The sequence below is a fragment of the Phyllostomus discolor genome, chromosome 7 (assembly GCF_004126475.2).
Source record: "Phyllostomus discolor isolate MPI-MPIP mPhyDis1 chromosome 7, mPhyDis1.pri.v3, whole genome shotgun sequence".
Classification (NCBI taxonomy): domain Eukaryota; kingdom Metazoa; phylum Chordata; class Mammalia; order Chiroptera; family Phyllostomidae; genus Phyllostomus; species Phyllostomus discolor.
Genome location: NC_040909.2, coordinates 49636982 through 49663251, shown reverse-complemented (window position 1 = coordinate 49663251; position 26270 = coordinate 49636982). Strand labels below are relative to the sequence as shown.

Sequence of the window (26270 nt, the reverse complement as noted above, 5' to 3'; positions counted from 1 at the left end):
TGTGTTGGCACTTTTGTTTACTCCTGTTATTGTCAATTTCATAAAATGTTGATAATATTAAGAAAATTAAAGCACGAACTGAAAAAAGCCTGTTTATCTCATCTCTTCTGCTAAGACAACCTTTTAAAGTTTTAATAGAACTGTTCTTTTGAGAAGAGACATGCAAAAATTGAGCCTTCAAGCTTAAAAATTGCAATTATATTATTAGCTTTTTACCTAAAGAAATATTCATCATATTCCAAAAGCTCTTAAGTCCACATCTGGCTTTACCCATTTTTCTCTCCACTCTAACACTGTTGATATTAATGCCAGTTTTAATTTCTTGGCACAAACATATCACACACACATGTGATTTTGAACAAGGACTGAAACTGTAAATTAGGAAGCAAGAGATTCACAGGGTTTCATCAGATCAGTTCACTCCAAAAAGGGACACAGTTGTATTGAAAAGGTTTTAAATTGCTCATTTCAAACTTACCTCAGTAGCAAAATGTCATGCGTGCAACAGATTTGCAACCACATTAGTCATTTTCTTTCCTCCGTTTTCTTGCTGTGTTTGTATTGGGAGTGCAGAGCGATGTAATTTACTAAATTATGATTTGATGGCTGGGCAACAGCCTCAGTGTTGAACAGTATTAGGACTATAATTACTTGCTGGCTTTGTCAGAGTTGACATTAATTATTGATGGAAGTTTCAGAAATAGCGCATGTGCCAGGAGCTTTGCACCGGAACTCAGGCTCCAGGCAGGAGGGATGCTAAAGAGGGTGGGGGAAGAGGTACCTGTGGCTTGTTTATGTCTGTGCACAGCAAACCTGTATCTGGTGGGCTGTGTGGTACCTGTATAAAGGTCATGGTGTAACAGAAGGATGAACCGTCAGGCTTATTTCTATCGTGTTCCTCCCCAGGAACTGCACCGAAGAAGCCAACTTCAGCCGGAGCCAGCCAAGACGAAGGCTCTCCAGACTGTCATTGAAATGAAGGTAGGAGCTGTTCACATTTGTCAAAAACAGCTGTGCCTCTGGAGTTTGTTTAAACTTGATGGTGCCTAACATAAAACATGTGAATTGAACGTTGTATTTTTCTCTAGGCACCCTGGTGAGTGCTTTTTTTCCTGAATAATTTTGCCTTCCTGGGTACATTTAATTTCTTGGCCCTTTAATTAGGATTCTTTTTCTGAGCAAAAGAATAAAGGGCTCAAATATCCCTTGGCTGAAAGGAGCTGAGATCTTTTCCAGAGTATGGCCAATGCTTTCAAGCTTAAGGGAGGTTTTGTGTGTGCTTTAAAAGTAAATTTCTAAACCCGGAAATATTCTTTTTTCCCTCCCACTTGCATTACAATTGAAAGACACCACGAGAAACTAAGATTTGGCAAAGAGAAGGAGTTTTATATGCAATGGAGTCATTAAATAACTTAAATGGTACTATTAGCAAAATTTACTTATCAATGAATAATACTTTCTCTTGACTCCAATATATTCTCCTAACCAAGCCTAGAAGTAATAATTTTTAAAATACTCTCCAGATATTCCTCTAGCTGTGGAAGCATTAGAGATATGCTATTTAAAAGAATCAAAGATCCTCCTGGATGGATTTAGGGCATTTAAAGAATAATGAAGTAAATGATGATGGCCAAGTCATGATACATGATTAAGAAACAGATCTAAATAAAACCTAATTGCTGTCAGTATCTAGAAATTTGAAGTCTTTTTTACTTACAGTTTTTGCCAGAAGAAAGCAAATAGTATTTATCTTAAGAATAAATAGTCCTTGATTTAAATTGCTACATAAGGAGAAATAATTCATAACAACAATGTTTGCAATTTAGTAATTTCACACTTGAGGTCAACACCGGTCACCATCAGCCTACATGACAGTTAAGAAGCTTGGTGACAGTATAATGATTTTTCTGTCTTCCTTATAGCACATGATTTTGAATTGTCTACCAAAAAATTCCCATGTCCTGGGGAAAAAGAAATTAATATGAACTACTGAGTTCTTGACATGTACAATTCTGATTTAGGATTTTTTTTTCTGTTCAATGACAGTGTCTTCGTCCAAGTAGATTTTTGTGGAAATAATGTAGATCATTTGCTTTCAAACTATATGATTCCAAAAGGTTACACAGGTCAAGCACTCATAATGTATTTGCAGCAGATTGATTTGAAATATATTATCTACGGGACCACCTGCCAGTAAGATGAAAAAAATAATTGCTGATTTTGGCTCATCAATTCATTCTGAATTTATGTAATTTTAAGTTACTTTGAAAAGATACTTATTCCATACCTGAAGGGGAATGGCTTATAATTGAGATTTCATCCTCACTTCACATTCCTTAGAACCAAATTTGAAACTTTTTTAAGGCGGAAAAAGAAAAGAAAAGGAAAGGAAAGAAAAAGACAAAAAAAATTTTTTAATGATTTTATTTATTTATTGTTTTGCAAAGAGCCAGTCAGTCCCCTCTCTACCCACCTCCACACATACATCTGCATAATTAGTAATGGATAAGAAGATGCATGTAAAATCTATTTTCAAATTATTATGTTTTTTTTTTCTTTAGAAAAGAATGCTTCTAAAAATCTTTGGAGAAACCAGGAATGACATCTCTCCCAGTGCTTTGGGCATTTTCCTAGTAAAGGTCACCATAAAGATAAATTGGTTTGATTCTAGCTTACTGTTTTTAGTATCATGTTTTGTTGGAAAACAAAAATTAATAAATAAAAGCACTCTTTAGGCTATCTACAGGAGAAGGCATAAAAACATGATTTTTAGGTCAAATTCATGCCCATACATTACTAGTAAATTGAGTCAGTACTTTTTCTCTTATGATGCCAATGTTGCTGATTTGTTGAACACATATTTAGGACAAATGATGATCAATATATTTGTCAGGGTATAGAGCCTGGAGATTTTCTGTTGTCTTTTGGATGACTGCTCATTTACAAAGCATGGCCTTCTGTTTTGTCAGTGGAGAAGTCTGAGTCCCATTAGCATCTATTCTCAACATGCATAAATTGAATTAAGGAGGCAGCTGGTAGAGAGGGGTCATTTCCTCAGCTGCATGTGTGTGGCCTGTGATAGAGGCTGTGATTTCTTCTGATTTTGTATATTACATCTCTTTAAAATTGGAGGGCACATTGGAAACCAGTGTTTTACAAGCCTTAGGGTTTACTCTCAAATAGAACTGACCCTTAATCCTAGTGGGTGGAATTTGAGACACTGTTTTGTTTTAACTTAAACACCTTTGTGTAAACATTAATGTCATCTATAATACATTGGCAAAATCTGAAGTCAGAGGGAGCTTCTCTATAGTAAATTGGATCTGTAGTTTCAGGGACATGATAGAATTAAGAGCTTAGAAGTTATCCCTACTTATCCCTTGGTTCTTAGTGAATCTGACCCCTTGTCTTCTCCACACATATCCTTTGTATCAACTCAAGAAAGGTATTTATTGTGAAAATCTGAAATCTTGTCCAACCCAAGTACTTTAGAACCACGATCTCATACTTCTAGTGACTTTGTACATACCCCTCAGTACTTTTAGAATTGTGAAGATACCTCATTGTGGGGCAAGCCTTGGGGAGGACGATTTGCTCACATCACAATGGAGGACTATTTTCTGGCAGCCATCACATTTGTTGCCAGCCAGCTGAGCCAGGGGAGCTAAAGTCACCTGAATGAAAATGAAGGGAAGCAAAGTGAATTAAAGTTATTTGTGATTTATCTTCTTACAGGAAGCTCCAAATTTTAATTTTGATCCTGATTTGGTCTGGCAGGTATGTTCCAGGTTTGTACTGTTGGAACACTGTGTGTGTTCCTCAGAAAAGTTAGTTTCCTTGTGGATGTTGCAGTGCTCCTCCTTTTCTTACTTTTGTGTCTAAAAATTCTTTACTAAGCTCCTCTTTTCTACTCTTATATAGAACTGTCAATAAAAATGACAGTTTAAAGGCTTTTAACTCCCTTTTATTCTTTCATTAATGTTAAGTCCTTTGAAAGAATGTATTTTTAATCTACTTTTACTATAAATTTGATATGGTATAAACATGATGTCCAAAAGTTGCACTTTCTTGGTTTTATTCATAAAGCTGTACCTAGGTTTGTTTTTTTTTTAAGGACAATGAATTATTGTAATGACAGTACTTGTCAGATAATCTCAATTTTTTTCTTTGTTAGTCAGAACTTCTAAACAAATCAAAATCTAATTCAAAATGGCTTAAGCCAAAAGGAAATTTATTGGCTCATATAAATGGAACAATATCCCAGGAGTATTGCTTCAAGCATAGCTTGATCCAGGGATTCAAAAGGTATTCACAGATCCCATTTTTCTCTCATTCCACCACATACTTTGGTTTCCTTCATGGGAGCTCCATTTTCAGACCACCTCTTTCTGACCGTCTGAACAAGATGGCTGCAGCACCTCCAACAACCACAGAAGGAAGGAACAGGAAGAGAGCTATGTTTTTTAAAAAATGCAAAAAACCCAACCAACCCTAATAATAATTACTGAGATAGGGAATAAAACCTCATTCAAACTTAACAGCTCAGACTGAAAAGAAAATGCATAAAGTTCCCTAGTTCTCATTTGCTTATGAATTAAATGGCAATAAAAAAAAAACAAGCTTTATGCTAGCACTAAACTCAGCAGAAATTATCAAATGGGACATATATGGGATGTCAGGGTTTTAATGAAAGTTGCAGAAAATATACTTGATCTGGTGAAAGTGGTTTAAGAAGCTAGGGGTATAATGTCACCATGCGATGGTATCTCTGTGGCAACTGAAGTGAGGATTGTGAGTGTTTAGCTTTCTAGTCACATGACCAGCCAGGGCACGTGTGTGCCATGTGTGGTCCTTCTAGAGTACCAGGCTTTGCTATGGGAACTGCATTGTAAGTAATTCAAGATAAAACTTGGCTAAATAGCTTACCTATAGTTGTGCTGTTGATGAAAACTGTAACTTTGCATTCGGGTGCTAAACTTCAGTGACAAGGCTGATTTTTGTTAATAAAACTAAAAACCAAGCCTTGTCTTTGTGCTCAGGAAGATGATTACTCTTCTTCTCCATGTGGTTGAGCTGACTGACAGTTGAGTTAAGTTTCCCTTAAAAGATACCTTCTTGTTTGGTCAGATCCAGCCATTTCAGTTCTAGCAGGCATGGAAGGAATGTGCTGGAACATGGAGAAGGCAAGAGCTGCTTGCCAACCCAAGGTCACACAAGCTAAGGAGAGATTTTGATTCCCAACCTAGGCCATTGAATGCATACCAATTTCCATTGTGAACTTAATTCAAGTACTAGGATCTAATCAGCAAAACCATGTAATACCTGAAATGTTTTTCTGGCTGTAGGTTTATTTCATCTATCTTTTGAACTGTTACTTCTTAGAGTCCAAGCACTAAACTCTATTTAGAATTGTTTCTTCTCCCAGAATGATGTGTTCATATAAAATTTGTGTCAAGCCTAGTTTTTCTAGTCAAGCCATTATGATGGATTTTAGGACTTAAAAGATGCCTGAGCTCCTTTTGTGGCAACTGAAAAAAAATAACAGCAATAAAGACAATGATACCACCTGTACCACCAGTGACAACCCACAGCTCAAACACCACTAACCACACATAGGTAGCCAGGCACAGGGAACCTGGCACATAAAAACTTTCAAGTAGGCATAATTAGCCCTGTTTTACAGATGAGAAAGCCATGGTTGAGAGAGGATAAGCAACCTGCCCAGGGTTCTATAGCTAGTTGGTTGGCAGTTAACATTTGAACACAGGTTTCTCCCTCAAAGCTCTTATACCTCTAGTCCTCCAGTCTTCTTTTACTGAAGATGGCTCATACATTCAACTGTTTTTACTTTGAACACTTATTTTGGAAATGATGCATTGAGGTTTGCATCATAGAGTAGGTTGAGGCAGCTCATGAGAACTGGAAAGGTCTATTTGGTATTTTTGATTAGATCAAGGCCTGGTGTATTTTGTGCTATAAAGCAAGACTCACCCTTTCTACTTGTATGTGTTATCAGCCTTAAAAATTGGCTCCAAATATGTACCCTACAGCCAACATATGCCCTGTTTCTTGTCCCCTCCCCCCGAGTTTTAAGTCTTGCTCTGAAGCCTTTATAACAGTGTGGAACATAACTCATTCAAATTTGGAAAGCCATGTGTTTTTGATGTGCACTATCCATTTACAATACCAAAAATTGTCCTTTAGCTTATTTTTTTCTTGAGAAATTTCTTCATCTTCTCATTTTACAACTTAGAAAAAAACCTTTTTTCTATTTAACTATTTTTTAAAATAAGGAGGGAAATGTGGGTTTTAAGTTATAGCCAGAAAAAGCAAAATGTCAAGTTAAATGTTAGCTCTGGATGATATATAGTTGTCATTTAGAAGCATGGAAGATTAAAAAAACTGAGACTTTTTTTCTTCTTTGCCCAAATTCTTATGATGTGTTTGATTCTAAATGAGTTACTAGTTGATGATTTCTGCAATAAACAGGTTCAATTTGTGTGAATTTAACTCCTGAAGTTGAGTCACAAACACCAGTGTTTATCATGCATCTATTTTATACACAGCACTGTGACAGGCCTTTCAGAAAAATTGAGCTCAGTCTTTAAGATGCTAATGAAAGAAGTACATAAACCAGGGTCTAGTGACCTAAAAAATGACAAAATGGGTTGCAGGGGCTCAGAACATACCAAGTGAGAGAGGGGTGGGAGATTCTTCTTGGAGGAGGCAGCACCCAAGGAGGGCCTTGATCCAAAAAGATTGGCATGATTTTGATAAAAGGGAGAAGGATGGTTTATTAACAGTGAGAATGATATGAGCAAAGCCAAAGTGGATGGAAAGTATGAGTGTCTGGGGAAGAGCAGGTCATTCAGTTTGGCTGAGGGGAGACTAGATTTTAAAAGCAATGGAAGATCAAATTAAACCATAAGAAAGTGAGAGAAAAGAAATAAAGCTATCCAATTGTCTGTTGATGAGTACTCAGGATGCTTCCATATTCTTGACTATTGTAAACAACCCTGTAATGAACATAGGGATACATAATTCTTTTTGAATTAGTGTGTTGGATTTCTTTGGATAAATACTCAGAAATGGAACTGCTGGGTTATAAGGTAGTTCTATTTTTAATTTTGTAAGGAAGCTCCATAGTGTTTTCCATAGTGGCTGCACCAATTTACAATCCCACCAACAATGCAGGTTTCCCTTTTTCTCTACATCTTCACCAACACTTGTTTGTTGATTTATTGATAATAGCATTCAGGTGTGAGGTGATATCTCATTGTGGTTTTAATTTGTATCTCTCTGATTATTAGGGAAGTTGAGCACCTTTTCATATGTCTACTGGCTTTCTGTATGACCTTCTTGGAAAAATGTCTGTTCATGTCCTCTGCCCATCTTTTGATTGGATTGTTTATTTGTTTGTTTTGGTGTTAAGTTGTATCAGTTTTTAAAATAAATTTTGGATATTAACCCCTATCAAATGTATCATTGGCAAATATCTTCTTCCATTCAGTAGGTTGTCTTTAATTTTGTTGATGTGGTAGATATATACTATGGAATATTATTTGGCTGTAAATAGAATGAAATCTTACCATTTGCAACAACATGGATGGACCAAGTGAAATAAGTCAGACAAAGAAAGACAAATACCATATGATTTCACTTATTTGTGGAACCTAAAGAACAAAATAAATAAGCAAACAACAGAAACAGACTCATAGATACAGACAACCAAGTGAGGGCTGCCAAGATGGGAGGGGACTTGGGGGCCTGAGTGAAAAAGGTGAAGGAATTAAGAAGGACAAATTGGCAGTTACAAAAGAGTCATGGGATATAAAGCGCAGCACAGGGAATACAGTCAATATATTGTAATTATCATGTATGGTGCCAGTTGGGGACTAGATTTATGGGGACAAGTATTTTGTAAATTGTATAGATGTCCAACCACTATGCTGTACACCTGAAGCAATTATAAAATAATATTGAATGTCAACTGTAATCAAAATATTCAAAACAAGAAATAAAGACAAAAGTTGAAATTAATGAAATACAAATCAGGCATATACTAGAGGAGAATACCTAAGCCAGGGGTGTCAAACTCATTTTCACCGGGGCCCACATCAGCCTCATGGTTGCCTTCAAAGGGCCAGATGTAATTTTAGGACTGTATAATGTAACTACTCCTTAACAGTTAAGTGAGAGCTCAGCACTGCTGCCAGGTAGAAACAAGGTGTTGGGCCAGATAAAACAAGGTGGAGGGCCTGATTCAGCCTGTGGGCCTTGTGTTTGCTACCTGTGACCTAAACCAAATGCTGCTGCTGCTTTTTTTTTTTTTAAAGACACATTTATCAGCATCATGATTAGACTACACGAATGCTGCTTCTTTTAAGAGATTAACAAAAATGCAAATCCTGGTTAAAATCAAAGAAAATAGATAGCACAAATAACCATTATCAGGAATGAAAGAGGGCCTTTGCTATGAATCTAATTGACATTAAGAACATGAGAGGATTTTATTAACAGTGTTATGATAATAAAGTTGAAGTTTTACATATATTCTTTTAAAAATACAAGTTGTCAAAACCGCATGTGAAGAAATAAAATATCTGAGTTTCATAAATTAAAAAAAAAATGACTCTAGCCCTGGTTGGTGTGGCTCAGTGGATTGAGTACCAGCCTGCAAACCAAAAGGTTGTTGGTTTGATTTCTAGTCAGGGCACATACCTAGGTTGTGGGCCAGGTCCCCAGTTGGGGGCATGCAAAAGGCAACCAAACAATGTATTTCTTGCACATCAATGTTTCTCTCCCTCTCTTTTTTCCTCTCTTCCTCTCTCTCTCAAAAAAAAAAAAAAAAAATCTAAAAAAATTTAAAAAATGACTCTAGAATTTAAAATCTCACTACCACCACTAACAACACTTCCTGATAATTCAAAAAGCAAACCAAACAAAATAATTGCAGGCCCAGATGGCATCTTCAGTGGATTTTCTAAACATGTGAAGAAAAAAATTACATCAATCATATGGAAACTATTCTAGAGAATAAAAAAAAAGGGAACACTTCCCATCTTATTTTTTAAAAGATTTTATTTATTTATTTTTAGAGAGGGAAGGGAGGGAGAAAGAGAGAGAGAAACATCAATGTATGGTTGCTGGGGGTCATGGCCTGCAACTCAGGCATGTACCCTGACTGGGAATAGAACCTGCGACACTCCCATCTTATTTTTGAGGCCAATATGACCTTGATATTAATACCTAATAAAGCCATTACAAGAAAGAAGGTTTACAGGGAACCTCTTTCAAATCTGATGTAAAATAATCTGGTGAACTGAATCCAGTGACAATTAAATCACAGGACTAAATTGTCCTTATTCCAGGAATGCAAGGACTTAGTTTTGGATATCAATCAATGTTATTTACCAAATATCAATATTATTTAATGGGATAAAGCAGTAAAATTCATATAATTTTAGTAAATGCAGAAAAAGCATCTGATAAGTACAATATCCAGCCTTGCCTCCCCCCCAAATAATAATAATGTTTTCAGCAAACTCAGATTAGGAGAGGATTTTCTTAATCTAATAAGAGGTAGCCATAAGAAAGCTACAGAAAACATTATTTTTCATTATTAAATATTGAAAGCTTTCCCTATGGAACAAGGAACAAGACAATAATGCCTATTACTGTCACTGGTGTTCAACAATGTTCTGGGCATCCAAAGTATAGGAATTGGAAAGGAAGAAGTAAAACTACTTTTATTCATAGGCACCATAATTTGTATGTAAGGAGTCTCAATCCATGTAGAAACTATTAGAGAAATAAATAAACTTAGTCAGAGAGGTTGTCAGTATTATATTTTTATTTTTATTTTTATTTTTATTTTAAAAGGAATATATTCATTTTTTTTAAAGATTTTATTTATTTTTAGACAGAAGGGAAGGGAGGGAGAGAAACATCAATGTGTGGTTTCCTCTTACATGCCCCCTACTGGGGACCTGGCCAGCAACCCAGGCATGTGACCTGACTGGGAATCGGACTGGTGACCCATTGGTTCACAGGGCGGCACTCAATCCACTGAGTGGCACCAGCCAGGGAAGCTGTCAGTATTTTAAAATGAATCATATTTCTACATTTCTAGTAAAAATTACAAAATGAAATTTAGAAAACAGTATCATTTACGATGGTATTGAAAAAAACAAAAATATCCAGGGGCAAATCCAACAATGGTTGTACAAGATCTAATTTAAAAAGAAGATACAAAATATAATTATATACAGACTAACCAAAATCTTGAAACAAATGAAATAGCTATTAATAATAGAGTAGATAAACAGTGGAGATTTATACAATGAAATGCTATACGGCAATGAGAAGGACCAAACTATTGCTTCATGTAATAACATAATTGAATACCCCCAAAACAGTGTTGAAAGAAATCAGACAAGAAAACAAACAATATGATTCTGTTCATATGTGTTTCAAAAATAGGCAAAAGTTACCAGTGGTGTTAGATGTCTGGATAGTGGTTAATCTGGAGAAGGAAAAATGTATGGAGGTTGAGAGAAGGTATGAAGGAAACTTTTGGATTACAAGTAATATATTTTTTTTAAAGATTTTTTTTAAAGATTTTATTTGTTTATTTTTAGAGGGGAAGGGAGGGAGCTAGACAAAGAGAGAGAGAAGCATCAATGTGCGGTTGCTGGGGGTTATGGCCTGCAACCCAGGCATGTACCCTGGCTGGGAATCGAACCTGGGACACTTTGGTTCCCAGTCCGAGCTCAATCCACTGAGCTATGCCAGCCAGGGCTACAAGTAATATTTTTAAAGATTTTATTTATTTTTAGAGAGAGGGGAAGGGAGGGAGAGAAGGAGAGAAACATCACCCCCTCTACTGGCGTCTGGCCGCAACCCAAGCATGTGCCCTGACTGGGGGTTGAACCAGTGACCCTTTGGTTCACAGGCCAGCACTCAATACACTCAGCCACACCAGACAGGGCGTAATATTCTATTTCATGATCTGATTTGTATGTGCCCAGGTATAGTCACTGTATCATAATTCATCATGCTAAAAAGCTATGATTTGGCTATCTTCTTATATATAATGTACTTTAACAATTCACTTAAAAATAAAGGAAGAATAACTCAAAAGTAAAAAGATAAATAATGCTATTAAAAATTGGGCAAAGGATTTGAATAGACATGTCCCATGGAAAACATACATATGGTTCTTGCCAGTGTGGCTTAGTTGCTTGAGCATCAGCCTATAAACCAAAAGGTTGTTGGTTTGGTTCCCAGTCTGGGCACATGCTTGGGTTGCAGTTTCAGTCCCAGTCAGGTATGTGTGAGATGCAACCGATCAATGTTTCTCTCTCATATGGATATTTCATTCCCTCTCTCTAAAACCAGTAAGTAATAAAAATAAAAAAAAATACAAATGGTTAAGAAGGATAGGAAAATATGTCCAAAATGATTTGTTGTTAGTGAAATGCAAATCAAAACACAGCTAGATACACTTTATCTACTACCAGGATGGCTAAAATAAAAAGGACAACAAATATTGGGGGAGATATGGAAAAATTTCATATATTGATGGTAGGAATATAAAATGGTTTAGTCCATTTTAGAGAACTATTTGGCTGTTCCTCAAAATATTAAACATACTGTTACCATGTGACTCAGTAGTTCTTCTCATAGGTACACACCTTAATTGAAAACATACGTACATATAAAAAACAGTACACAAATGCTCACATCACCATTTTTTCATGTTTTAAAAATATTTTTATTGATTATGCTATTACAGTTGTACCATTTCCCCTCCTTTATTCCCCTCCGCCCTGTACACCCTCTCCCACCCACATTCTACCCCCTTCAGTTCAAGTCCATGGGTCATACATATAAGTTCTTTGGCTTCTGCATTTCCTATACTATTCTTAGCCTTCCTCTGTCTGTTTTGTATCTACCATTTATGCTTCTTATTCTCTGTATCTTTTTCCCCATTCTCCTCCCTCCCCATTGATAACCTTCCATGTGATCTCCATTTCTGTGATTCTGTTCCTGTTCTCATTGTTTGCTTAGTTCATTTTTGTTTTTCTTTTTTATGTTAAGTTATTGAGAGTGATGAGTTTGTTGTCATGTTACTGTTCACAGTTTTGATCTTCTTTTTCTTAGATAAGTCCCTTTAATGTTTCATATAATAAGGGCTTGGATGATGAACTCCTTGAACTTGACCTTATCTGAGAAGTACTTTATCTGCCCTTCCATTCTAAATGATAGCTTTACTGGATAGAACAATCTTGGATTTAGGTCCTTGCCTTTCAAGACTTGGAATACTTCTTGCCAGTCCCTTCTTGCCTGCAAGGTCTCTTTTGAGAAATCAGCTGAAAGTCTTATAGATACTCATTTGTAGGTAACTGTTTCCTTTTCTCTTTCTGCTTTAAGATTCTCTCCTTATCTTTAATCCTGGGTAATGTAATTATGATGTGCCTTGGTGTGTGCTTCCTTGGGTCCAACTTCTTTGGGACTCATTGAGCTTCCTGGACTTCCTGGAAGTTTATTTCCTTTGTCAGATTGAGGAAGTTCTCCTTCATTTTTTTTTCAGATAAGTGTTCCATTTCTTGCTCTTCCTCTTCTCCTTCTGGCACCCCTATGATTCAGATGTTGGAACATTTAAAGATGTCCTGGAGGTTCCTAAGTCCCTCCTAATTTTTTTTGAATTCTTGTTTCTTCATCCTGTTCTGGTTGAATGCTTATTTCTTCCTTCTGCTCCAACTATTGATTTGAGTCCCAGTTTCCTTCCCTTCACTGTTGATTCCCTATACATTTTCCTTTATTTCACATTTCATAGCTTTCACTTCTTCCCCTATTTTGCATCTGTACTCAATAATTTCTGTGAGCATCCTGATTACCAGTGTTTTGAACTGTGCATCGGATCAGTTGGCTATCTCTTCGTTGCTTAGTTGTATTTTTTTCTGGAGCTTTGATCTGTTCTTTAACTTGGGCCATTTTTTTTTTTTTTTTGGTCTCGCCATGCCTGTGATACAGTAAGTGGAGGAGTCTGAGGTATTTACCAGGGTGGGGCTACCCACCTGGCTGTGTTGTGGCACTGTATGTTGAAAAGTGGTCCAAGAGGGAACAATGCCACTTGTTCAGCTCTCTGTCAGCTGTCAGTCACTCCTGCTGCTACCCACAAGCAAATTTAGCCCTTCTGGTGTTGATTCCCAGGTGGATGGGTTTGTGTATGTTCTAGGACCCTGTGGGTCACTCCAACAAACTCTCCTGTGAGGCTGGGAGTTTCTCCTATCACCTCAACCCTCACAGGTTTTTTTTTCAGTCAGAGGTTTCGAGGCTTTCTTTTCCTACACTGGAACCCTGGGCTGCACAGCCTGTCTCACTCCCCAGTTGTTCCTCCCACTTTATCTGCATGCAAACATTGGACCACCTGCTCCTCTAGCCACTGCCTCACCCGTCCACTGGCTGCTGCCTTGCCCACCCTGGTCCTTCAGCTGATGCTTTACCATGAGTCCTCTCATCCTGGCCACCCATCTCCGCCCCTCCTACTGGTCTGGATGAATGTTTCTTCTTTAACTCCTTGTTTGTTGGACTTCCATATAGTTCAATTTTTGGTCAGTTTGGTTGTTTTTTGTTTTTAAATTTGTTGTTGTCCTTCTATTGGTTGTGTGAGGAGGCATAGTCATATCACCATTATTAATAAAAGCCCAAAACCTAAAACAATACAAATGTCCATTATCTTGTATGAATAAGCAAAATGTGGTATATCCAAACAGTGGCATATTACTCATCAACAAGAAGAAATGAAGAACCTATACATGTACCACATGGAAGGACCTTGAAAGCATTATGCTAAGTGATAGAAACCAATTGCAAAAGTCCACATATTATTAATTCCATTTATATGAAATGTCCAAAATAAGCATATCCGTGGAGACAGAAATTAGATTAGTGGCTGTTAGGAACTAGGGGGGAGGAGAAAAAGTAGTGACCACTAATGGTACAGCAGTTTGGGTGGTGAAAATATTCTGAAATTAGACAGTGGTGGTGGTTGCACAAACCATACTTTAAAGGGTGAATTTTCTGGTATGTGCATTACATATCAATAAAACTGTTATTAAAAAATAAAGATATTACAGAGGAAAGGACAAATAACTTTGATTATTTAAAAGTTAAAAAAATTAAAATAGGATTATAAAATAACCAACTAAGAGATATATATATATAGTCTAAGGTTTATAGTAGTTAGAGATTTAATATTCTTAATATATAAAGAAGATATATTTATCAATGTGGAATAAAAGCTTAGGGGGAAAATGCATGAAAATGTTGACACTAATTCTGGTTGGAGAATTATAAAGGATTTTTTTCTTCCTAAATTTTTATGTTATCAATGTGCATTCATTGTATAGGAATGGTTAGGAATTATTACTTAGGAAAAACAACAATAAATTGTTTAGAAGAAAAATTATTTTTCAAAAAGCTTTAAAATATACAATTTATTCTATTGTTGTTTTCTTTTGCTAGGCTGAACTCCAAGAGGGTTCACGAGGGAGAAGGTTAGGGTATTTACGACAATTGAGAATTGGCTCTGCTTCTGCCCGCTTCTCTGAGCCCTGGCTTTCCCATCTGTGCAATGGGACCATGATGCTAGCGTGCATAGGAAGTGGGGGATTAAAATGGAGTTAGGCATGGGAAAATCCCAGCACATAATAGATGCTCAAGGGATCCTTTTCTTCTCCATCCCTTCCCTTTCAGCCTGGGAAATGAGTTTTACCTGTAAAAAAGAGGTGGTACATTTGAGCAAGGACCACTGGAGAGAAAGGATTTAACAAACTTAATTCAGGCAAGTCTTAGCTCTAAACACACACACACACACAGTTTGCTTGTAGAAAGATTTTAAAAACATCTTTGAAAGGAGGAATAAATGGAAAAAAATAGCAACTCCCATTGGGCTTCTGGCATAATAAATGACCTAGGGACTAAGCTTTTTGGCTGTCGGGCCTTTGGCAAGTCACTTGTCCCCTCTGGCTCTTGTTATTCTCGTGGCACATGAAGGGATTGGATTTAGTGTCCTGCTTTTACAATTCTTCCAAGCCTGGAGGCTTGGTGACAAGCTATTTGGACTCTCAAAGGACCTTCCTGGGGTGTCTGAATTGACATGACATTCTTACAAAGTTTAAATCTTTCTTTGCTATGTTTCCTCCGTATTGGCCAGCCCTGATCAGGCCAGGAGCCCCTGCCCTCCCCCTTGCTGGTGCTCAGGTTCCTAGCCTATTGTTTATGTAGGGATTGCAATTTCCTTATTGGCGTGCACCCCCGCCAGCAGGGTTTAGAAGTCAACCACAGGCCTCATGTGAACTTCCCCTTTCAAGTTTCAGTAATGACAGTGTACCGGCTGTCACATGTCTCATCCCCAAGGCATGGTCCAGTTTCCACATCCATCAGGCCACACTGGTGACTTGGGGTGGCCTGAATTCCTCTGCCGCCTGTTGCTTTTTCCATGAGAAAAACTGGTTGAACATAGAAGGATTTGTGGTATGTTTTAGAAATCCTAAGAATGAGGCCCCAAACCAGGGCTGCCAGGGACTTGGGAGTGGTGGGTTCAAGGGAATGGGAAGACCAAGTTCAGGTTGCTAGAAGGGCAGGAAGGAGAACTTCTTCACCCAGTTTTTTCCTAAAGAGCATTGGAAGAGAATAGACTGATCGTATTACCAAGTTCTTATGACTCCTGAAATTGCAAAGTAGAGTTTCACTGAACCTCTGGGATTTCAAAACCTCTTTGCTCTTGAATGTATGTGAACGTAGATGTTCATCCCACCTTAGGGCAGGCTGGGCCAGGAACACTGAAGACTGCTCTCTCATCTGGAAGCAGTTTCTGAAATTTCTTACCTTTTCCCCTTACCCCAAACTCTTCGCCATTTTCTTTCCCCCTTGCTTTGTGATTTTTAAAGGTGAAACTCTGTATGGAAAAAGGACCAAACCAGCCCAGCTTCTAGATGGACACATTCTCTGAAGCCAGTCTCTCCTGAGTTTGGCGTGGGGACAGACAGCCACCTCCCAGTGTGTGGCTTTCTTCCCTACTTCAAGGAAGCCTTTGTGGAAGGAACCATTCCAGATTATTAAAGGTGTTAAAAATGATTAAAGAAAACAATTGAAGTGATACAAGCAGATTTTATTTAACATTTCATGAAGCAGGCAGTCTCTATTCGGAGAACTGAAAAACAGGGCCAAAGGAAGAGAAAAATAGAAAATATCTTAATAGCTGGGGCTACATAGTTCACCTTGTTTGGCATGAGAAGGAACAAGGAAATAAGCATAGAGTTCAGAGCTAGCTTGGCACTTGGGGATTGGATGACTGGATACACTCTACATTTCTGGTCAAGTGTAACACTTACAGGGACTTGCAAGTTATCTGAGTTTTGGTTTGCTCATGTGGCACACTGGGCAGAGGCAGCTCCACCTTGGGCCTAGAAAGTTACTTCAACAAAGGGAAAACCTTAGGCAAGATATTTGCCTTCTGTAGATTTCCTGACCTTAAAATGGATAAAATAAGTGCTAAATTCATAGGGTTAGGGGGAAGAGTAATGAAATTTTTCTAGAATAGTGCTTGCATGAGTAATCAATAGGTGTTAGCTGTTGTTGCTTTCATTGCATTTTTAATACCAGAATGGAGAAATGGTGTTTGCTTCTGTCCCATGCCATTCATTTTTCCATGTACAGATAATGCAAGTGTATTTATATTTTTAACATAAACAGGGAAGAAAACATGTATAAAAATAAATCTTTTGATGTTTCCAAACTGAGGAACGTACAAATAAATACAGACTTTTGTGTCATCGTCCCTCCTGAAATGAAAACTTTGGGGGTGGAGCCAAGTCACAATAGTTTTTACTTACTCCCTAGATGATTCTGATAAACCTAGTCCACAGATTGGCATTGGAAAACCTCTGCATTAGTGTGTCACAGACTCATGGAAATGGAAGTGATTTTGGATTTGTGAGTGCTGCACTGGGGATGTACAAACCTTGCAGTATTCACTGAAACAGCTTTATACATGGGGCTGATGTACAGCTGGGAGGCACAGGTGCAGCTACAATAGTTGTTAAGATATTGAGGTGTGTCCATGGTCATCCCTCACTGGATGTGAGAAATACCTCCTCACTGGAGTTATTACCCTGGGATCCCCAAATTCAGCAACTAAAGAGTTAAACCCTAGCCCCACAGGGACTTCCAAAACCTGATTCCAGGACTCCAGGTGGTATCTGTTCTGGTTGGTTCTTGCCCTGTGCTGTACTATTGTTGAAAGACTCAATAATCACCCCCTACTCTATGGTATTTAAAGTGCTGGGTTTCAGTTTCCATTTATGGTACCACAACTCCATTGAAACTGCCCTCATGTCACCAATGACATCCTAATATTTTTTCTTAGTCTTTAGTCTCTCCAAACATTTCTGTGACTTATCTTCCTTCCTGAAACTTCACTCTCTTACTTTCTGAGACAGTTTCATGATTTTCATTAATTTTTACCCCTTTTTTTGTTTTGTTGATTCCTGTACCATTTTCCCTATCCTTGATACTCACCCATGTCTGAGAATTCTTTCACTTCTAGGCTGATGATCCATCATCTCTATTATCTCAAGTTCCATTTTGGCTTCTGTTTTGATTATTAACTTTCCACAGATTATCTTACTGCTTTTTTTTAACCAGTTATAAACGACTCCCAGTCAGACCCAAATACAGACTTTGGTTTGATTCTGAAAACCAGTGATCATTGGTTTCATCTTCCTTTCATTTTCAGCTCTTCTGCAACTAAAAGTAGTCTATTCTTGGTAGTAAGCCATATCTTCTTACTCCTCCTTGATACATACTCAATACTTGTTCTCTTATTTTTAAAGTTTATACTATTAAATATTATGTGCTAGACACCATGCTAAATACTCTTAAATTTGTATATATTATTACTTCCGGCTGGAAAAATTTCATCTTCTCTATTATAATCTTATTCATATCTATCTCCAAACCCCATAATAGGCTTCTGTGCTTTCTCTAGATTTCTTGACTCTGCTATGGTCATCTTACCCATTTTTCATATCTCTACCTGTAGACTTTTAGAATATTATATGTAATTATATTTTGGTGTCATCTTTTACACTATCACTTGTGTGCCATATTCTTCTGGTTACAAATGACTGAAACCCTGCTACATAATCTGGCATTTGGGGAAGTGGATGATGTAGACATAGCTGTATCTGGCTATTCAAATGATGTTATAGGGTCCAGTAATTCAGGCAGACTTAATTCATGGAATCAAAGAAGGTCACAACCAAGCCATGTATTTTCTTTATTGCTTGTCATTTCAGAAAATGAGAAATGTAAACTTAGAAAGGGAGAGGCCCCTGTCTGTATTTCTGTCCCTTAAAAGGACTCTTACTCACCTGGCAGCATCCTGAACTCATCCTGGATCAATCATTGTGTTCAGAGGATCCATGGAACTTGCTACAGGGCAGTCACACATCAAAACCCCATTAAAACCACAGGGAATTGGAGGAAGTGGAGTTCACAAGGAAAAGAAGCTGAGCAGACTGACAAAGATGTAATAGGTATATGCTACCACAGGGACAGGAAGGAAGGTGATCTTTACAGAGCACCTACTGTGTGTTCACTATGTCCTGGAAGGTTTACATGTTACCCATTTAAATCGCATAACAACCTTAGGTTATAGGAATAGCAAGGTTAGAAACATGCTTACAAGTTAAACAGGGTGGACTGAAACTAGCAGCTATTGTCTTCTACGTGTGCACCTCACAGAACTGGCAAATGGGCTTGTGATAACAATGGCAAACTTGTACTCTCCAGGTGAGGTTCCATAACAGGTACCTTTCATGAATTATATTTTACTTGTAACTTTATTAACATGCTCTTGAGCATGGTTCTATTTCAAATATGTAAAAGCCTGATCCAGGATTTTCATCTAGGTTTGTAACTTTCTAAGGGTCAGCTGCATTGTTTTGTCTCTAGGTCTTTTTGTTTGACTTGAGTCCATTAACAACCTGAAGAAATTTATACATGGAGACCAAAACCTCAAAGGCCACACATTATCTAGAAAAAACTGCTAGAGACACATCTCTGCCATGGGTCATTAGTAGCACACACAGAGAGCATGCACGTGAGGAAGGAGACTTCCAGGGCATGGGCTTCATGAAGAGTGAGTCAGAAGTAGGAAAATGGGGCCATGAAGGGAAACATCAAAGCACCCTAACTGCTTTTAATTTTAACTAGTCCAACCTGATACTGTGCTTGTATATTTTGTTATAAATAATTAGATACCTTCTGAGCAAACAGACAAACACAAAAGTACCACCACCAGAGGAGAGCATGTGCCCTGTCATCTTCTGATTTTGGTCGTCAACTCTTTATATTTTGATAAGGCTCAAGAAGAAAAGTTTTTGATTTTTTTTGTTTGGTTTTCCTCCTAACATGGCTTAGGCACAAGTAGACATTTTTTTTCTGGAGTGCTGAGCTTGGACTCACATAACCATGGTTAATCCCACACAGTAAATACTTCCAAAAGCAGGGCATTACTCAGCCTAAGACCAAGGGCTGTTCAGTTATGTTGCAACTACAACTAGATGATTTTTAAAGCTTAAGCCTTCAAGAGCCTCTGTGGTATCCAGTAATAATAGTCTAGAATTTTATTCTAAATAAAGTGTAATATAATTATGTAGGAACATTTCCTGAACATTAGATCACATCTTCTTCAAACAGAATTGGCCCTAACTTTGTTGATCAACCTCTGTAGACTGATATGTGATCACGGTGAGTTCCATGCTTTGTAAAAACTGCTTCTGTTTTCTTTCCTGGTCTGATATTAAAATAAAACCAGTAATTCTAACTGTGTTTGAAAGGAAGGCACATTGTGACACTCACCAATAACATAATTGTTACTTTTTGTAACTAAATGATGTTGCTTTTCTGATGTTCCACCCACTCACCATTTCAGTGTTCACAGTTCCTATACAAGAATCGAAATCTGTTTCTTGTTTTAAAGGGGAATTTAATGTTTGACAAACACGAAAAAAGAGTCAAAAGCCTGGCAAAGATGCTCCAGAAAGTTTAATCCCAGGGTTTCTTTACACTTATGCCAAGTTGGGTAGCTTTTGAGAGTAGGTTCATATTTTTCTACATATACTTGGGCAGTAAAGTTCTCCTGGTCCCTCAGCTTTGGTCAGTCTTATCCCTTATATATGATGGGCACCTGCCATCATTTAAAACACCCTGGTCACCTGAGGACCTTCTGAAAATGCAGATTTATATTTCATAGTTGTTTTTTGAGGCCTGATATTCTGCATTTCTAAAAATCTCTCAGGCGATGTCACTGAGTAACAAAAATCTAGCATGCACTTCATGATAGGGAGAGAAGAATGACCACGAATCTTGTTGAGATCTACCTGGTAACTCACACGTCTGGCAAGGTGAATGGCACCCACCAGATTCTCAATATATGTCTATTGAATGAAGGAGCTCCCTGTGTCTAAGTTTACTATCAACTAGAGCAGACATATCCTAGAAAAATCCAAAAATTATTTTCTAATAAAAGATAAAGCAGAGAGAAACTTATTTCAGTCTTCCCATGTGACTTTCATCCTCCTTGCTGTAGTTCCTGCACTCATGGGCTGGTGCTAATATTCACGACTGGTTGAAGAACCAGCAGGGTAGGAGCATTGGGTAGTTCCCTACTAGGGGCTCAATTCTGGTAGTTTACTTATTAGCTTCCCATCAAATACCTATTCTTTATCTTTTGAATGACAGATGTAAAATAGTCTTTGGTATGAATCTTTAAGGAGTTGTGATCTGCAATTTATGTCTCAAATTTTTACAAGTATTATTTTATAAATATGTGAAAGGAAATTACTTGGAAGAGATATTCAATTCAGATATTTTTTCTAACTAATGGGGAATGAAGCAAACACCTTTCAGTTGTTTTTTTTTCTCTCTAACCCCCCCCACCACATTCTTACAGTTTTAATCATAAGATAGTATAAAAGAAAAACAGTTTCATGGTTGTTGTATCTCAAGACTATTTGAAAAATACAACCTGAAACAGGAAGTGGTGGGTTCCAGGAGCATGGGAGCCTCAGTATTCTTCCGCCACTCTGGGCTCAGAGCAGAGCTGAGCACACCACTTTTGAGTGACAGAAGCTGACAAGGTGATTTGGATATTTAAATCCCCAATTACTTTAAATTGGATGTAATCATGGCAAGTTTCCCTTGAAGAATCCAAATTATTGTTTTGACTCTTCACTTTTATGTATTACTGTGAGCTTAATGTGATCATTCAAGTCCTAATTTATTTTTCCTAAGAATTGACTACTATAGGAATAATAGTGGGAAAATAAAATAAAATAAAATACTTTGCTGCAGGACTTCCCAGAGCCATGAATACTCATATGCACTGGGAATCCCCAATGGGTATTTCTCAGACTCGTTTGACCCTGGAACCCCCTTTCAACAGAGCATTTGTATTCGGTGGACATAAAATCTGTTCTGCATTGTGTTTCACTTTCCCCATGTCTGAGGAAGGCCTATAGTTCTCTGCTTTGACAGGTTGCTTATTTGTGAAACATTATCAAGGTATCTGAAAATCACTACATATATTATGTAAAAATATCAGTTGTAAACAATATTTAAAGATGTTCAGATGAAATCTCTGATAATTGGGAGTAAAATGTCACTCTGCCTTCTAAAACTTTCCTTTTCATGATGTCACAGTGTCTATTTCATTCTTTAATCTCTATTCCAGGTCAGTGCTTAGAGTCAGTGAGCATGCATATTTAGTGTCTTTCCTGAAAGGCAGAATCCATCCAAAGACCACATTAGGCATGAAGACTTATGAAGTAGTTTCCTTTAATGGTTCTACTTAACTATAAGTTTTCAGACATATCTAGTTTTAGAGATTTTTAGATTTTATTCACTTATTTATTTTTTCTTTTTTAAATATATTTTATTGATTATGCTATTACAGTTGTCTCATTTCCCCCCTTCATTCCCTCCACCCTGCACACCCTCTCCCACCCACATTCCCCCCTTTAGTTCATGTTCATGTGTCACACTTATAAGCTTCTACATTTCCCATACTATTCTTACCCTCCCCTTGTCTATTTTCTACCTACCATCTATGCTACTTATTCTCTGTACCTTTTCCCCCTCTCTCCCCCTCCCACTCTCCTGTTGCTAACCCTCCAGGTAATCTCCATTTCTCTGGTTCTATTCCTGTTCTAGTTGTTTGCTTAGTTTGTTTTTGCTTTTGTTTTAGGTGTGCTTGTTAATAATTGTGAGTTTGCTGTCATTTTCCTATACATGTTTTTTGTTGTTTATCTTCTTTTTCTTAGATAAGTCCCTTTAACATTTCATATAATAAGGGCTTGGTGATGATGAACTCCTTTAATTTGACCTTATCTGAGAAGCACTTTATCTGCCCTTCCATTCTAAATGATAGCTTTGCTGGATAGAGCAATCTTGGATGTAGGTCCTTGCTTTCCATGACTTTGAATACTTCTTGCCAGCCCCTTCTTGCCTGCAAGGTCTCTTTGGAGAAATCAGCTGACAATCTGATGGGAACTCCTTTGTAGGTGACTGTCTCCTTATCTTTTGCTGCTTCTAGGATTCTCTCCTTTATTTTTACCTTGGCTAATGTAATTATGATTGCCTTGGTATGTTCCTTCTTGGGTTCAACTTCTTTGGGACTCTCTGAGCTTCCTGGACTTCCTGGGAGTCTATTTCCTTTGCCAGAATGGGGAAATTCTCCTTTATTATTTGTTCAAATAAACATTCCACTTGTTGCTTGTCCTCTTCTCCTTCTGGGACCCCTATAATTAGGATGTTGAAATGTTTCAAGATGTCTTGGAGGTTCCTAACTCTCATTTTTTTGAATTCTTGTTTCTTCCTTTTCTGTTTGGTTGTTCCTTTCTTCCTTCTGGTCCACTCCATTGATTTGAGTCCTAGTTTTCTTCCCATCACTATTGGTTCCCTGCACATTTTCCTTTATTTCACTCAGCATAGCCTTCATTTTTTCATCTGACTTGCAACCAAATTCAACCAATTCTGTGAGCATCCTGATTACCAGTGTTTTGAACTGTGTGTCTGATAGGTTGGCTATCTCTTTATTGCTTAGTTGTATTTTTTCTGGATCTTTGATCTGTTCTTTCATTTGGGCCATTTTTTGTGTGTGTCTCAATGCCCCTGTTAAGTAGTAAGGGGTAGAGCCTTAGATGTTCACCAGGGCAGGGCAACCCAATCACTGCGTTGTGATGCTATATGTGGGGGAGGGGCCAGAGAGGGAACAATGGCACTTGCTCTGCTCTCTGCAAGATTTCAGTCACTTTCACTGCTTCCCCCAAGCAAACTGGGCCCTTCTGGTGCTGATTTCCATGTGGGTGGGCTTATGTACATTCTAGGACCCTGTGGGTCTCTCCAACAAACTCTCCTGTGAGGCTGGGAGTTTCTCCCAGCATCTCAAGCCCCAAAGGTGTTTTCAATCAGTGTTTTGAGGCTTTGTTTCCCCAAGCTGGAGCCCTGGGTTATGCGGTCTGTCTCACTCCCCAGTTTCACCTGGTTTATCTGTGTGTGAATGTGGGACCACCTGGTTCCACAAGCCACCTTGCGAGCTGCGCCCATGCACAATCCGCCTCCTCACTGGGTCTGCTCAATGCCACTCTGCTTGCTGCCACATCGTGCGCCTGCCGGGGTCTGCCAGCTGCTGCTTTGCACGCCCTCTACACTACGCTGCCCGACTCCACCCCTCCTATGGGTCTGGATAAGTATGTCTTCTTTAACTCCTTGGTTGTCAGATTTCTATACAGTTCAATTTTCTGTCAGTACTGGTTGTTATTTTGTTTCTAAATTTTTGTTGTCCTTATTTCAGTTGTGCAAGGAGGTACAGTGTGTCCACCTACACCTCCTTCTTGGCCAGAAGTCCAAGTTTTGGAGATTTTTTGAAAGGAAAAACTCTCTTCTCCCTGAAGTGCTCAAAGTGAGTCAGTTGGGAAGCTATGCCCATGGCAGGCATGTTGTTCAATTTTATTTTTCATGCTTGTATCTCCTCACGTCTTTCTCTGATTCGGCATTTTGAACATCTTCTTGGGCACAATAAATACACCATCTAATATGTTTATGTATTTAGTATCTGTTCTTCTCTCTAGATTTTAATGATATTCTCCTGTCTCCTTTTCTATATGCTCATAATTTCAGGTATGAGTTCTGTTGCCCTTGATATTGACTTCCAATGTAAGAAGAGAAGTATTAATCAGAACAGAAAACAATTAACTCTTGTTAAAGTGACTTCCACAATACCCACTTCTCTCTTTTCTTTTGTTTCCTCCCCCTCCTTCTCCTTCTGTTTTGGGACACCTATAGTTAAAGGAAGATAGAAGTTTGTGAGGAAAAGGAAAGTTGGTTAATTTAAGAAAATTAATAAAAGTTAAAGGTATTATTTTCAAAATGTGTTTCACCATTTGATGAAATTTTAACTCAGATGTTTATAGATCCAGGGGATTTTCTATGTTAAGATATTTTCTAGCTTAACTCAGTTCTGATCTTTCTTTAGCAGTTGTGATTTTTTAAAGTTCAGTGAAAAGCTCCTTCTAACCCATTTAGAAGTCGGCAGTTGTGGTCACTGCTAACTATATAAAGCATCCAGGGTTGTCTTAGAGGAAAACTGAGGGGTTCTTCTTCTTTTGCCTATGTGATTGAGACCTGAAATTCAACCATATGCTATAAAAATGTGAGGTATGAGATATGAGGACTACAAAGGTTATTGCAGTATACACAGACACGTTTATACATGTCCATGTGTACACACATACATATAAATATGGTCACTTCAGACTTGGGTCTGAACTTCTAGGAGATTTATATAGGAAATACAGATACTTGCCCTTCCTTCCACACTTAACTTACAGTAAACTCATAAATATTCTACTTAGATATTTGTAAATCCCATCAGTAGTCAACTTAGAGCTTAATAAAGGAAAGATATTTATATCATATTGATATTTTCTATGTTGCAAAGTAAAAAATAATCTTAAGGCTTTTATGGGTATTAAATAAAAATGTTAATTGGTATATCTGGGTTGTGGGATATTAGACAATCATAATCATCTACAGTTTTTCAAGTTTTCTATAATGAGCACATCTCAATTTTGTAGTCAGGAAAAATATTGATTTAAAAGACTTGCTATTTAAGAAACCTCATATGAACTTTTAGAAGTTCTTTTTTATAGCCTTTTTATTATTGCTGCTCTTTTTATATACAGAGCTCTCATAGCTCAGAACTCAAGTGAGTCACTAAAGATGACTCCCTAATTTGTCATCTTGGGCTGCCATAACAAAATTACCACAAACTGGGTGGCTTAAAAAAGCAAAAAATTTTAAAATACAATTTCTATCTTTCAGTTAAAGTTTTTGTATAATATTATATTAGTTTCAGGTGTACAACTCAGCGATTAGACATTTATATAACTTACAAAGTGATCACCCTGATAAATCTAGTTTGTATTTGACATCATAGATACTTATTACAATATTATTGACTATATCCCCCATGCTGTACTTTATATCCTCATGGAGTATTCTGTAACTACCAATTTGTACTTCTTTGTCCCTTCATCTTTTTGGCCCACCCCCCTGACCACCCTTATATCTGACAACCTTCCAAATGTTCTCTGTAAGTATGAGTCTGTTTCTTTTCTGCTTGTTGGTTTATTTTGTTTTTGGATTCCACATGTAAGTAAAATCATATGGCATTTGTCTTTCTCTTTCTGACTCACTTCAGTCAGCACAATACCCTATAGGTCCATCCATGTTGTTGCAGATGGCAAGATGTCATTCTTTTTTATGGCTGAAACATACTTCATTGTATATATGCACCACTTGTTCTTTATCCTTTCATCTAAGTGATGGGCGCTTAGGTTGCTTCCATATATGGGCTATTGTAAATAATGCTGCAGTGAACATATGGGTGCATATACCTTTTTGATTTAGTGTTTGGGGTTTCTTTAGATAAATGCCCAGAAGTGGAATTGCTGGGTCCATCTTTATCTCTTCTTATAGCCTTTGTTTCAAAGTCTATTTTGTCTGGTAGAAGTATTGCTAGCCTAGCTTTTTTTTTTCATTTTTATTTTCATGAAATATTTTTTTCTATCCCTTTGATTTCTGTCTCTGTGTGTGTCTTATGATCTTAAGTAGGTCTTAAAAAAACAAAAATG

At 37.5% G+C, this 26270-nt stretch overlaps 1 protein-coding gene across 10 annotated transcripts in view; it reads left to right on the top strand.

The window, feature by feature from the left end:
• Positions 1-26270, top strand: part of ERC2 (ELKS/RAB6-interacting/CAST family member 2) — an 869430-nt gene that overhangs the window by 284860 nt on the left and 558300 nt on the right. For all 10 annotated transcript variants that reach the window (XM_036030928.1, XM_036030925.1, XM_028518656.2 and 7 more), the window contains one exon: positions 907-981. In XM_036030928.1, coding sequence (XP_035886821.1) covers positions 907-981 — 75 coding nt within the window. The remainder of the gene's footprint in view (positions 1-906; positions 982-26270) is intronic.